General features: G+C 47.2%; 1 protein-coding gene across 3 annotated transcripts in view; it reads right to left on the minus strand.

The window, feature by feature from the left end:
* The window catches only part of TMEM104 (transmembrane protein 104), a 58,635-nt gene that overhangs the window by 28,965 nt on the left and 13,980 nt on the right, over positions 1-15,690 (minus strand). For 2 of the 3 annotated variants that reach the window (XM_064151081.1, XM_064151082.1), the window contains exon 8: positions 15,129-15,237. In XM_064151081.1, the coding sequence (XP_064007151.1) occupies positions 15,129-15,237 (109 nt within the window). The remainder of the gene's footprint in view (positions 1-15,128; positions 15,238-15,690) is intronic. The other variant, XM_064151083.1, reaches the window with a different exon arrangement.

Below are 15,690 nucleotides of genomic sequence, written 5' to 3' on the forward strand. Positions count from 1 at the left end.
GAACTGCTTCAGAGAGTCCAGAGCAGAGCCACAAAGCTGCTGAAGGCAGTGGAACATCTTCCTGCTGAGGAAAGGCTGAGGAAGCTGAGGCTCTTTAGCTTGGAGCAGAGGAATCTGAGGAGTGACCTCACTCATGTGGATGTGAAGCGCAGTGTCAGGAAGACAGAGCCAGGCTCTACTCACTGATGTCCAATGGCAGCACAAGGATCCTGCTCTGGCAGGAGGGTTAGACTCAATGATCTTTTGAGGTTACTTCCAACTCCTAACATTGTGATCAGGTCTATTAAACATTCTTTACATTCCCAAGGTGGCACAGAGAGAAACCTTTGCTGCATTTTTGCACTGGAGTTATTCCCTCATTTCTCCTCAGGCTCCTTCACGAATGAAGAAAGGCCAGCAAGTGGCCAGGCTTGCTGAGGAGGGTACATGGAATCCACAGGCAGCAAACAAACACAACAGACACGAACCTTGTTACTTTTCCATCCTTTCTCATGCTGGAAAGCAACATGAAAAGGCAGCACATCAGCGACCAAAAAAGCCTCAGTGTTATTCCTGCCTTTACTGACACTTCCAGTCAGATAATTAGAAGGCAGCTAGTGTAGAGGAAAGAACAGCAGCTTGTCACCCTGAATTACACTCTTCCCTGCAGGCTAGTAGGAGCAGCAAGCAGCACAGCAGCTTGCTCAACCCCTGGGAGGGTCTTCACATCCACTCCTCCCACCGAGGCAAGCCACGACAGTAGAGGCAACAGAGGTTTGGGAGCTTCTCCGAGCCCACAACTCAGCTGACACTGCTTTCCCAGCCTCTGCACCTGTCAGCTCTCGGTATTTCAAAGTGAAAAGCAGGCTGGTCAACTCGAGTCTTCTTGCCACAGGGGAAACTAGCTAGGGCTTACCACTGCCTGGGATGTATTTGTACATATATTTCCAAAAAGTACATTTTATTAAAGCTCTTGTGTTAAAACTTGGTTACATAACCTTGTTTATTGGCTTATCTTAAAAAAAGCAAAAGTAAGACCAAGTGCTAATAGGACATCTGGCTGGTTTTAGCAGCTTAGATTCAGCCAAGAGGACCACCAAGAGAGCTCTCAACCACTGAGTGATGGCCAGCTAATGCCAAGAGTCTTTCAGAGCATACAATCATGTTTTAAACCACTCCAAGGGCTGTATTGACCAAACAAGTTCTTTACTGACCTGAAGAGTCCATCTATCACTGAACAAGCACAGTTCAGAAGCTTTCATCTAGTTGCCAGTGTGCAACTTGTGCACAGAAAGCCACTAGAGCTCAGGAGGCACCATTAGCATCTCGAGCGGAGCTGACTCATGTATTAGATGCAGGAGTTACAGCATTAAGTCTACTGCCTGCACACCATTGGCAAGAGGACCAGCTGAAATCCAGTTTCATTCATAACTGTCATCAGAACCAGCTTGTTTTCATGCTCCACAAAGTCATCTGTAAGAATTGCATCTGTCTTTGGAGCTTGATGAGTAGTGAATTAAAAACCAAGAGCTGCTGTTTCTTGTTGATTCAGAGCCTAGAAACTTTCAGACAAGTCGAGAAGCAGCAGCAAATATACCTGAGCAATGGAGATTAACCTGTTTGAATGCAAGAAATGCATCAAGAGCTGAGCAAAAAGAGTTGGAGGGGTTTTGGATAAATGCGTTTGTGTGGCATGAGGCTACCATACCAACACGAAGTTATTGAGTTTCATATCAGGTATCAGGACAAGGATGCCTCAGTTTTAATATGAAGATAGTAAAGAGTAATGCTCTCCCCTCTCCCAACCCTCCTCATCCTCACTCAAAACCAGAACTCAAGCCAAACTAAATTGTTCCTTGGAGACTCTTGCTGGAAAAGACCTTTCAGATCAAGCCCAACCATTAAACTAACATTACCAAGTCTGTCTCAGACAAACTTCTTTTCAGGATAGTATCAACTCCACCTCTGCAGACAATGATGTTTAGATCTCTCAGAATCACACACCAGTAGAGGTTGCAAGAGACCTCTGAAGATCATCTCCAGTCCAACTCCACTGTCAAACCAGCATCACCTAGGGCAAGCCATATAGGAACATGTCTAAAAGCATTTGGAATCTCTCCAGAGAAGGAGACTCCACAACCTATCTGGGTAGCCTGCTCCAGGGCTCCAGCACCCTCAGAGTAAAGAAGTTTTTCCTCATGCTGAGGTGGAACTTGTGTTCCAGTTTGTCTCTGTTTCTGCTTTTCTTACCACTGGGCATCACCAAAAAGTAACTGGTCCACCCTTCTTGACACCCACCCCTCAGATATTAATTAACATTAGTGAGATCCCCTCTCAATCTTCTATTTTCTAGGCTAAACAGACCCAGGTCTCTCAACCTCTTCTCATAAGAGAGTTCTATTCCCTTAATCACCTCTTAGCATCCAGTGGACTCTCTGCAATAGTTCCCTTTCTCTCAAACTGGGGAGCCTAGAACTGAACACAATACTTCGGATGAGACCTCACTAGGGCAGATGGGGAGGAGAATTTCACAACTGTTAGCAATAGAACCTCACACCCACAACACAGAGCACAGCAAACAACCTGATTCTAATGGGAGCAAGCTGACCCTTCAAGAGAAAGTTACTGGTTTAACAGAAGAGGTTTTGCCCCCTTGGCTGGGAAGCTGAGGGCTTTCTACAGGACAATGTGCACACAGCATCGCCGCAGCAAGGCAAGGTACAGACAGGACCATGCAAGCTCTACTGAGCCAGCACATCCCAGAGGAAGCCTTGTTTGATTCAGTGCTCAGGCACAAGGACAGCCTCCTTCAGCAGAGCAGGGAGAAGCAGACATTTCATACATGCTGTCAGGAGCAGCAACTCTGACACCCGTTCTGCTTCTGCAAGACGTCCCCGAGCTGGGAGCGATTTCACAACCCAGATGAGCACTAGAGGGGACAGACAAAACAATCCAACCAAACCACACTGCACAAGTACCAAGATCAAACAAGACGCTAGCAGAACCAGGGCCTGGCTGCTCTGCTCCCAGCTTGGGTACTCTCCTCTCTACTGTCTAAAGAGACATCTAGGAAATAAAGCAAAAAGCAAAACCTGATTTACCAGCATTGACACAAGGCAGAGATTTTAGCCCTGCTTGAAGCAAACTTCTTGTCTTCAGCAGAGCAGTTTCTTATGAATCGCTGTTCCTATTCACACCTTCAGGGAAATTTAGGGTTGACTTTGGAGAGAAATATTAAATGCAAGGTGCTTTCCTCACTGTTTGTGACTCCTTGCTAAAGAAAGAAGAGCTTTGTAATGTTTCAGAGCTACCTGCAGCCTCTAGTAGGTCTTCTGCACCCCTTTCAAGTTGTGGCAACTGCTATGCTACCTAGCAGTAGGCTTAAGCTTCTTGTGCCAGGCCTTCAGTGCTTTTCAGCTAAAGCATATCAAGGGGACAGGGTCTTAAGTGCAACACAGTGTTCCCTCTGTCATCTCTCTTCCCCTTTGCTTGGGTGACAAGGCCACATTTCTCTCCAGCATGAGCTCATATCTCAAGCTAGAGAGCCAGATGGCACATCAGTGAGGGCAGCAATCCAAGCTTTCGTTGGTAAAGCTTTACCCCTTGCAGTGGACAGTACAAATATAAATACATGAAAGCAGTCTGATTGTTCAGGAAGGAGCATTTTAGAGAACTTCTAAAAAAAAGTAATAAAGCTGAAGACCTGCAGCCTCTCTAGGCTGGAGGCAGGGCTGCAGCAGAGGCTGTGCTGATAGGCAGCAAGTTATCAGCAGACAAGCGATAAGGAAGCTCAGAGTTGGTTGAAGAGAGATAAAACAACCATATAACATGGATTGGTCAAAGAAGTTGAGAGGCAAGAGGGATTTTAACCTCCAGATCCCCTGTTGAGTCAGGAAGTCACAACAGAGGGAGGATGCAACTGCCAGATATCCCACGAGGAATATTTATAGATAAAGAAACAAGGGCAGTTATGCTCCGAGTACCGCAGGCATCTGCTGCCACAGCAGCTCAGGTGATTAACATCCTGCTCTTGGGACACCTGGCAGAGGCTTGGGCTCATAACTCACACATGGCATATTGCTGGCACTGAGGAGCCTTCACCCACCTCTCTCCCAGTAACTCCAGGCAGGGCAGAGGTATCCTCCAAGAACGAAGGTCTTATATGCTGTCAGGTTGGTTTTTGCCAGTGAAGCAAGTGGCATTTCACCCATCTGCACCCGTGGTACCCTTCAAGCTGGATGCTGCCTCTCATAGCTCCTCTGCCCCATATGCCCAGCACTCCCTCAAAATGGAAGATCTTCAAGAGATGGCAAGAAGCACCTGTATCCCCAAAATTACTGACTTCAGTGGAGCTGAATATGACCCAGAGATCTTCAAAGACTCTAGTTCAGCAGCAGCTTTTGACTGCCCAGGGAGCACACAAGTGTACTTGTCCCTGCTGATGCCCTTGCAAGCTATGATGTAGCTGTTCAAAACACAGATATGGCACTTCAGGGCATGGTCTGACAATTGAACTGGATGATCTTAGAGGTCTTTTCCAGCCTTAATGATTCTATGATCTTGCTGGGCACCCAACACACCAAGGACCAGCAAGCACATGAGCAGCCTCTACATGCAGCCCTGGTAGGTCAAAGCAGAAGCAGCACAAGGACAGCAAGCAAGGTGGTACCAGAAGCTGCTGCTCTCCTCTCCCTATCCTGGCTCAGGACTGCAGTCTGTTTCTGGAGTTGGCCCACCTCTGAGCACAAGGAGCTTTCCACTTTGGAAAGAACACTCTGAAAAACCAGTTCTTCCTTCTTTTAAAGTTAAGAAATCCAGACACAAAGTCATCTAGTGCAAGGATTGCAGTTCCTGGCACACCTGGGATGTGCAGGATCACAGCCAGCGGCAAGCTCGCACTCTCCGGGGTAAATACACTTCCATTATCATTTTTCACAACAAGAGGAAGATGAAGGCCAGTAATAACCCTGAGGTGACTGGCATCTAATTTTTCATCATTGGAGTATTTATGGCACAGCCATTTGCAGCATCTTGTAATCACTTTACCGCCTCCTTGACCCCTGGCTCCCCCTTATTCTGCATCTCCTAATTGCATCTGAACAAGCAGCAGGAAAGCAGCAAAGTGGAAAGATGCAAGAGAGCTGAATGGTTGGTTTGTGATACTTGGAAGGACAGTAGAGGAATTGCAGAGCCAGGTTTGGCTGTTCCTCCCACCACCAGCTTGCTTTGACCTCCCACAGGCACTGAAACAGGAGTCTTCTTCCTTTCTGACACCAGGCAGCCATGAGGAGCCATCCTTTGCCTCCCCAGTTTATCAGCACATACCAGAGATTAATGAGTTTGCTCCAAAGTGTGAGGGCACACCCATCACACAGGGACACTGCTCAAAATCTCTGTGCACTGCCTCTCCTGGCAGTGCATTGGCTACTACAATATTTATATTGACTGCAGAAGCCCTTGGGTTAGGCAGTAGAAAGCAAGGGAGACATGGACCAGTGTGACAAGAGCCCTGCAAACCTATCAAGCTACAAACTGCCAGGGTTGGGAAGCACTTGGGTTCAGCAAGGATAACTGTTTCTGAAGGCCACTAACTCCTAATCTCCCACAACACAACCGTGGCCTCCACCACTAAGTCATCACTTTACTTTTTCCCTCTAAAAACTTCTCAGTTGAGTTTGACATGATTCTTCAGCTGCAGTTTTGGGCTCCCCAGTTCAAGAGGAACAGGGACCTACTGGAGAGAGTACAACAGAGAGCTACATGAAGATGACGAAGGGACTTGAACATCTCTCCAACGAAGAAAGCCTGAGAGACCTGGGGCTGTTTAATCTTGAAAAGAGAAGGCTGAGAGGGGATCTTACTAATGTCTAAAAATGCCTGAGGGATCGGTGTCAAGAGGAATCTGCCAGGCTCTTTTTGGTGGTGCCCTGTGATAGGACAAGAAACAAGGGTACAAGCTGGAACCCAGGAGGTTCCACCTCCGTGTGAGGAGAAACTTCTTTACTGTGACTAGGACAGAACACTGGAGCAAGCTGTCCAGAGAGGTTGTGGAATCTCTCACTGAAGAGATTCCAAACCCACCTAGATGCATTCCTGTGTGACCTGCCCTAGATGATTCTGCTTTGACAGGGCGTTGGGCTAGATGGCCTCTAGAAGTCCATTCCAAGCCCTAACACTGTATGATTCTATGATCCATTCCATTCAGGCAGCTCCTGCCTGACAGTGCAGAAGGAAAGGGCCCACACTTTGTAACTCCCTTGCAGAAGCAGAGAGGCAACAGACAAAGCCTTGTTGCCCGGGACTAGTGGGGAGTCTGTTTGCTCCAGGCCTTCCCCGCACGGTGCAGACCAAACTGGTGCAACAGGCTTCAGAGATCAGCCCTGCCTGAGAGCATTATACCTACTCCAACTGACAAGATAAATCCCAGCTGCATTATTTGTATTTATAGTCCTGCTTACAGAAGCATGAGCCACGTGTGGGATTTGCTGATGTAGTCCAAAAAAATCCACATTTTTGGACAAGAGCATCAGTGATCTCACCCAGACAGAAAGCACAATTTAGGAGGCTGTTAAGAAGCTGCAGACTTATTTAGGAGTATAAAGAGAAACCAGAGCATCCAGAGCTCATACCAGGGCACCCAGAGCCCTGTCCTCCATGGCCTCTGGCTAACGTTCAGAGCGACCAAACTGCACAGTTCTGCAGCCCTGGTGCTTCCTACCTGCGTGTTAAGGAATTCATGCTCATTTCAGGGGAGGAGAGCTCAAGATTGCTGTCTTAACTCGATGAAAACGCTGATGTGAATCAGGCAGGCAGCAAGGTCAGACCTCTGTTTAGAAACAAAACTGGTGTTAAAGCACCAACAAAACTGCTGGAAAATAAGCTGTTGAGAAAAATGCTGGTGTTGCATCTCCCAGGGGAGTGCTTAGCTGACTTAACAGGTCTTCTCCAGCACTGGATTCTAGGGTGCTGTCACTATCACTGCACAAAATAAGGGTGTGCAGCAGAAATGCATTTATTACTCATTTTCTACAAGCATGCCCATAATGAAAGGTCTGTGAGTCTGCTGAAACAGTTGTGTCCAAGGAAAGAGTTTTCAAAGGCTCTTTTTATAGAATCACAAAATGGTTTGGGTTGGAAGGGACCATAAAGATCACCTTGTTCCACTCCCACTGCCATGAGAAAGGAAGCCTTCCTCTAGACAAAGTTGCTCAAGATCCTGTCCAACCTGGCTTTGAACATCTCCAGGGAAGGGACATCCACAACGTTTACAATGTGCTGTAGTGAGTGGGTGGTCACAAACAGGTTTGGATTCTGACACTGCCCCTGTTTGGAAGAGATTAATTTCCAGCACCAGGAGAGATCAGTGTCAGCTCTGGTGCCCTGCTGCTGAGCTCACTCCCAAGGACAGCTTTCTTTAGGAGAAGCAGCTGTGTGGCCTCTCAGCCTTGCCAGGCTGACTGTGCTGGGAAGCAGGAGCTGTGGCCCAAGATCTAAAAACACCACTGGGGAGTTCGTACCTGCAGGGACTGCACAAAAGCAGAGATACATCTAGAGCCACTTCTTTGGCCAGTGCCTTTAGCTGGCTTGCTTCCAATGTCCATGTCCACCATCCATCATCACAAAGAAACACAGAATCATTAAGGTTGGAAAAGACCTTTAAAATCATCAAGTCCAACCATAACCCAGTGCTGCCAAGTTGTCACTAAACCATGTCCCTCAGCACCACGTCGACACAGCTTCTAAATCCCTCCAGGGACTGGGACTCAAACCAAGCACTGAAGTGTGCAGGCCATTTTTCTCTGGGGAAGCCAAGTGCATCTGAGCTCATCAATGGCCTCTGCCCATCACACCAGCCACTGTGCTACTCTTAAGGGCTGGCAGCACCTGCAGCACATCTGGCCAGGCACACAACCAGCATGCCCAGCACCCTCCCTTCCCACACTGCCCTTGCCAACCAGCTGGAAGTGGCAGAAGGCAAGGACTGGCCCTCTGGAAAAGCTCAGCATCCCAGTGACAGCATAACCCAGGCTCCACTTGAAAAAAACACCTCTCACTGTGAAGAGAACAGACAGCTCTGTGCAGAGAACACATTCCAGTCCCCTGCACTATTGATTTTCCAGTGAAAAGAGACAAGCTAATCCTTTAAAGTTAGTTGCTTCAATCCGTGGTCTTGCAGTTGCTGCACTAAGGGCTGCCTTTCCCACCCAGCCCTAGCAGCAGGGAGCGTTTCCCCTTCTGGCTCATGCTTCCTTCACTTAAAATGCAATCAGTTTCAAAGAAAGCAAGAAAAATCACATGCCAGAGGCTGAACTCCAGCTTCTGGGTCACTGGTACAAGTTTTGCCTCTGCTTCCACACCACCACATTCCTCTCTACCTTTGCTCTTGCCAAGTCAGGTAAAACTTCTATTCACAAGGCCAGTTATGAACAGAAGTTCCCTTTCCAGTAGGAAACACAAGGGGTGTGGGGAACTCCAGAAGAGCCAGTTTATCTGTCACAGGCCTATGATGAGTTAGCGACTGAAATAATTTATTGACAAGCTCACAGAAGAAGGATGGCCCAGGATGAAGGAGACAGGATTTATGCCATATTAACAAGGCTGTGTGCCAATTTCAACCTTATTAGTTTCACACTAACAAATAGCTGAGAACTGCCTTTCCCGTCCCATGCCCAGACACCATTTATCTGAAACAAACTTGGCTCTCGCCCTTCTTTAACCACTTCAGAGCATAGCAGCAATTTCACTGACCTTACTTTTTTGGAAGCTGACTAGATGAGATGCATGAGAAGCTGACCAGCCCCTGAGGCTGGGCTTTTAGCCAAACAAAGCTGTATTTCAGAGGCACCTGTAACAAACAGTTGGGGCTATTGATATTTATGCTTAATGCGGTACTAATTCCTCTGCTGCCAGAGCAATGGCTCAAAGCTCAGGTGCCTTCACAGACAGAAATGGCACAATATTCCAGACCCTTGAGAGGCTTTTACCTCTTTTGAAGGCTTCAGAACTGCATCTCTGCACAGGAGGCACTTTTATTTTTCTGCACATTCATTTCTATTTCTAAATCAGTATCACAATAAAACCACTTCAGAGCATTTGTGGGAAGGAAAATAATGCAATTATCTTTGGCAGGCAGGTCTTACCAGGAATCACTTCTTACAGGATCTGCAGGATGATATGTCAACAGTGTCCCCAGTCCTGCTCTTACTGCAAACTAGGTTAAACTGGAACATAATCACGCTACAGCTTGAGTGATTTATTTAAACGAGATGACGGCTTCACACCATCAGGGTAAGCTTCCAGCAGCTTTCCTTCCCTTCTCCTGGGAGCCTTGGCCAAAGCACCCCAAACCTTTTTGATTGATGTGCTGCAAATCAGCCCTCCCTGCTCCAGCCACCTGCCACTGAAGCAGCTACCTTCCCCACTGCTGGTTCTCAAGGTCTCTAGACACTGAGACCTGTAAGAATAAATATCCAGGAGACAGCAGCTGTGACCCATTTATTACCGGATGCTGCTGCAGGGCACAGCTGAGGAAGGCAGGGCAGAGGAGAAACACTTGCTGCAAAGGGAACAAGAGGAACAAATCCAGGTGTCCTTGGAAGAAGCACTCTGCTTGCAGCATTGCTCCAGCTCTGTTTCTCCAGCTCTCAGCTGGCGAGAGACAGCTTAGATCAAGCATGGATATTCAAGTACTGCCATGAGGGCTACCCTCATATCGCTTTCGAGAGGGAAAAGAAAAAAATCAATCAAAACCACCCACAAAAGCAGCCCACCACGCACAGAGAGAGGCCACAAGAGCCTCTTGCACTAAGCAGCCTGAAAGAACTGCCCCAGTGCAGGCAAATGTATCTGGAAAGATCTGTTTTGACAGCAAAGATCAGAGATACCTTTGCCCAGAGCAGGGGGTGCACACACACGTGGCACAGGCAGAAGAAGTGGTGAGCAGGGAAGCTGAGCACGTACAGCAGCGGCATAGAGTGCAGTGCTCCAGCCAGCACCAGAGAGAGCACCGAGGCAGAGGGGCTCTACATCAACACTTATCAGTTCAGCCTTGCATTCGCCCATTAAGTTCTGCTGGCACTGAGCGACTGTCCATGTCCTCAGCCTACCTCCTCGGCCCCCTGCACCGCCTCCCACAGCTGCCAGCCCGGCCTCGCTCCGGTGGCTGGGTACTCTGATCAAAGTGTCAGGCTGGGGTGACATTGTCCCCTCCTGAAGAGGGCCGGGAAGAGCCTGCGAGCCCGCTCATTTTATTCACCGCACAAGCACGTTTCCAACTGGGATAATCTCCATTAAACCATCTGCGCTCCCATCCTCACCCGGCCCGCACCCGCTGGGCTGCCTGCGATACTGCAGCATCTGCGAAGCGGCAGCAGCGGATGCCACGTCCCCTTTCCCAATCAGCTCAAAACCCAACAGAGACTCAGACAGAACAGATGCACCTGGTGGCTTTGACGCGCTACTGAGCCAGGCTACCAGGAGTACCTGTGCCAGTGCCTCTTCTGAAAGGCACACGGCTCCCCTGGAAGGTTGAAGCCATTTCCTCTCCATGCCGGGAAGGCACTGTGCAGCAGATCGTCAGGAGAGGGGGGCTGAGAGGAGAGGTTTTAGCTACAACATTGCAGAAGAGAAGTGCTGTTTGCCAGGTCATGAAGGCATTTTGGATCAGACGCTCTGAATGGCTGCTGATCCCCAGGATTTAATCTCCTCTTTATCTCAGGATCTGCTTTCTAGAAACAGAGACTATCATGTCACATACTGGAACAGAAAGACAAGAAAGTGTTGAGAGACCTGAAACTTAAATCTGCTGCCCCTTCTCCTCAGTCTCTGCAGAACGCACCCAGAAGGCAGGACAGAGTAACTGCACCAAAGAATGAATTCGGCATGGAGCAAACCTGACCCTGTCCTTAGCATTGCCATCAAGACAGCTGAGGGACTTGGCAGTCAATTGGGCTGCAGAGGACATGACAGCACGGTGACTATCTGAAGAGGAGACAGAATGCCATCGATCTGCTTTATCTGCAATCAGTGCTTGCCTTCAACAAGGTCACGGGGCCACCCAACACGTGCCTTTTTTCCAGCTGACTTGCCCTGTGTGGATTGTGCCCTCACAAGGGTGCAACAGCATGGCAAGTCTCACCTTTTCGACCTCCCAACAGGCCTACAGTCCCAAAGAGGCAAATATTAGCAGCAAGTGATGGGACAGGGACAAAACCAATCTATTGCAGTACTTCCTGTGCTTGCCTTCACTTGTTTTGCAAGCCTCTATCTTCCAGAGCAATTTACAAACAAGAAGCAAGATAACCATTTGCTCAGACAAAGGTTAATGGGGGCCCAGTGGTCTCTGAAGACTCTGCAGTCACACTTAGGTGTGAAATTTTGGAGAGGCAATAAAGATGCTGCCCAGACAAGCAAGTCTCAAGAGAAGAATTTAATCTGTCTAAATATTCTCATTATGTACATAGCTTTCAGCTCCCATTCACAGTGATCAGAGCAGACAGCTTCCAGAGGCCTTTTTGGACAATACACCGTGAAATAGGATTTTTACATCAGTCATTATTCCCCTTCTCTACCTCCATCTCAAAAAAAATCGATGTTTGAAGTGGGTTTTGTTGAAAAGAAGACCTAGCATTGACAGAGAAAGAGCTGACAGGAGGAAGGCAGCACAGATCTTTGGCAGACTGGTGGTACTTGGCACGAGACAGCTCCCATTGGCATCATTTTCCCAGAAAACCTTAAATAGATTATTTCTCCTGGTAGTCCAAAAAAAGGCTTTCTGTGGGGTCATACACAGAGTAAGAAATATAAGACTACATCCAGAGGCCTGCTTCAATGGAACAGGCTAGAAGCTCTGGGTACATCCACCCACCTTACTCCTAAAATTCACTTAAACCTAAATACAACACTAAGATGAGAAAACTGAAGAGCAGCATCTAGGACAATAAGTCTGATCCAAAAACTCAGCTGCCTTTCTTTTGGGATCGCAGTGTCCATCTGTCCCCTTGCCACAGGGGAACTTAAGCCTGCAAAAAGAGACCTTGTTTGTCCACTGAAACGTGGAACCTGAATTATTCTGAGCAGCAAGAACTCAAAGAACAAGTCAAGAAAACAGAGCAAGTCCTCTATGGGTATGATTCCCTGGAAGCAAGAGAGCAGCTATGCTCTTGATGCATCCCACCCTTCCTCACTTCTGCCTTTTGCCCTTCGGACAGGCAGGTCACAGCTCTTCTTGTATCTTCAAGGCTCCACTTGAGCAAGAAGCTTCGACAAAATTTGCATAGATAGTTACACAGTTTTGCTATTACATTTTTCAACTGAAAGTGATAGAAACATAGAATGGTTTGGGTTGGGAAGGACCTTAAAGATCATCAAGTTCCAATGCCCCTGCCATGGGCAAGTACACCTCCTAATAGGCCAAGGTCCCCAATGTTCAAAGCCTGGCTTTGAACGTTTCCAGGACTGGAGCCTACACAACCTCAAGCAACTTTCTCCCTCTGCACTTCCATCCCCACACCTCTCTCAGAGAATCTAAAAGTTTCAGCTGGTTTGCTAAAGTATTCACCAACACAGACTTCTCAGGGGTAGCCCAAACCTCAGACTTGAAGATGGAGTCAGCACTGTGGGTCTGAATGTTTTATATAATTACTACACTCCTCTCTGGGGAGAACATCATCTTTTTTGCTTTCTGGAGAATAAAACCATCTAGGCCAAGCAGGGAGTGGGATTAGTAGAGCTGCTGGTAGAACAAGTATCAGTTTAATCCTAGAATGGCTTAGGTTGGATGGAAATCATCTACTCCAACCTCTCTGCCACGGGCAGGGACACCTCTTAACTAGACTTGACTGTTCAAGGTCATAAACACCTCCATGGACAAAGTATCCAAAACCTATTTCAGAGTCTTACCACCCTCATGCTGAAGAACTTCCTAAGATCCAGACTAATCTTGCTCTCCTCACCTTAAAACCATTCCCCCTTGTCCTATTGCTAGGCACTCTCATGAAAAGTCCCTCTACAACCTTTCTGTAGGATCCCTTCAGGCACTGGAAGGAAGCTACAAGGTTTCCTGGGGGTCTTCCTCAGGCTGAACCACCCCAGCCTATCCTCATAGCAGAAGTGTCCCAGCCCTCTCTGGACTCACTCCAACAACTCTGCGTCCTTATAATGGGGACTCCAGAACTAGATGCAGTATTTGAGGTTTAGTTTGAAGAAGCAGGGGAGGCTTTGTTAAGGTCTCTACAACTCAGAGCTAATGCTGATACCCAGAAATCTGCTGAACACAGCAACTGTGGGACCCCTACCCAACACCTTCCAGTAACCCCACACAGACTGCTACATCCTCGCACAAACAATCACTTTCCTATTTCTAAGAGACAGCAGAGCAAAAGCACTGAAACGCTCATCTCAATTACTGAGCAGGGAGGGATTAACCACCACCAAAGACTCTGCAGATATTTATTCTCCAAATCCACGAGAGGAGACAAGCAGAGGCAAAAGCTCCTCTGAGAGTTATGTACACAGCCGGCAAGTCGAATGCTTACACAGTCTTAATTTTTTAATTTTTCAAGTCCTAACAACAATTATCTTCATGAATTATAGACATAATATCCCAGAGATGCAGGCAGTAATTAATGCATGTCTGCCTTTCCTGACTAGCTCCTTCTGCTGGGTCAGGGAGAGTTATTGAAATTCAGAAAGGAAATCTTCAATCTTCTGGAAGTTTTAAAGAAACAGAGCAAGACGCAATTTAATAAGGCAATAACATTTCTCTTAAATAATTAACTAGGCTTTGACACCCACTAATATTTCTGAGGCCCAGCTCTTGCTTTTGCAATAAGGCTGGAACAAGTGCTTTCAGGGATGTGAGCCACTGCAGGTCCAAAATATACTGAACTGCAAAATTGCTTCAGAGAGTCTTTGCCCCTGGATAAGAAGCATATGGAGGACATTGAACTGCTGGAGCGAGTCCAGAGGAGGTTACAAAGATGATCAGAGGGCTGGAGCACCTCTGCTATGGGGACAGGCTGAGAGAGTTGCAGTTGTTCAGCTTGGAGAAGAGAAGGCTCTGGGATGACCTTAGAGCAGCCATCCAGTACCTGAAGGGGGCTATAGGAGAGCTGAGAAGGGAATGTTACAAGCGCATGTAGCAATAGGAGGAGGTACAATGGCTTCAAGCTTGAGGAGGGGAAATTTAGACTGGAGATTAGAAAAAAAATTCTTTACAGTGAGAGTGGTGAGACACTGGAAGAGGTTGCCCAGAGAGGTGGTAGATGCCCCCTCTCTAGAAGTGTTCAAGGCCAGGCTGAATGAGGCCTTGAGCAATCCAACCTAGTGGGAGGGGTACTATGCCCTTGGCAGTGGTGTTGGAACTGGATGACCTTTAAGGTTCCTTCCAACCCCAAACATTCCAAGAATATATGGTTTTCTCTGCACTCACACTGCCAAGCTTCACTCCTGTTTCTTAACATTCTGAGACCCTCCTATGCAGCACTGCCATCCCTCCCTCTTCTCATTTTGCCCTACTGACATCTGTCTCCAGGTACAGGCAACTCAGCTCTTTCTCAGGCTCAGGAGAAGAGGCGTTTATCATCCTTTGGGAAAAGCCTTGATTCCATAGCAGAGCAGCACCAGAACACAGTAATAGATGCAATAGACCATCTTAAACTAGACAGAAAGCTATTACTAAAGCAGCATATAGCACTGGATGTTGCCTAAGCGAGCTGTTTCCATCATCTCTCAAAAAGCAGATTCTCCTGCAGCATAAACAATTTTATTCACATAAAGCATGTACTGAAGACAGCTTAATACACTCAACTATATTGACAACAATTACCTCAAAGCAAGAATTACTTAGCCAGCCACTGAAAAACCCCACCCTTTGGCACAGACTTATCACCTGCTTAAGCAATAAATAACTCCACAAGAAAGACAAAACTCAAACTCAATCACAAGGATTATTCCAATGGCTGAACTGAAACACAGCTAATGTCACCAAGCATAGAGAGAAGGCATTTGGCCAAAAGGGTCGGACTGAACTGAAAGTTTCACACTTTTGCTGTTCACTTGAGCCACATCATCTCTACAGTAAAAAGTCCTTACCCAGTAGAAGTAAAGTTTAACTGGAAATCTTGGTCATCCCAGTTTCAGAAACTCACCAGATAGAGTCTGTAGGCATCAATCCGTCGAATTGGCCCCCAGCACTTGTCTGTGTCGTTGTACTTTGTGCCATCTCCAACGCTGCAAGAATGGTTGCCAGTGGCACTGCTGGGAAAGGAGGGAGAAACAAAAGACAGTAATTAACTCCTAGCAGATGTCTTCCTCTCGCCTGCATTCAGGAGAGAGGAATGGTCAGAGACCTGAAGTGTTCATTCCTCCTTTCCTTCCCTGAACATTAGACTGTGTAACAGAGCAAGTCACTGAGCACTGTACGTTTAAAAGGGCAAATTCTTGACTTGCCTGCAGTTCTTTAAAATTTTGGTCAGCAAGTCTGGGTGATACATAAGGCACTGAGGACTTCCATTTCCAAGTTGAGAGTCCAAATCCAACACAGCACAGATTTGATCAAGCAAATCTTATTTATGTTTTTTTTTTTTTTGAGAAAAACTGGTCTCAGTCCTGAGCTAAATCCATGTAATGTCACCACTCACTGATCATAAGCTTGGTATGCATCACACCTCTCACCTCTAATCTAAAGAGACAGATAAGCCAAAATACTGC

Source organism: Pogoniulus pusillus, chromosome 11 (genome assembly GCF_015220805.1).
Source record: "Pogoniulus pusillus isolate bPogPus1 chromosome 11, bPogPus1.pri, whole genome shotgun sequence".
In the NCBI taxonomy this organism is placed as follows: Eukaryota; Metazoa; Chordata; class Aves; order Piciformes; family Lybiidae; genus Pogoniulus; species Pogoniulus pusillus.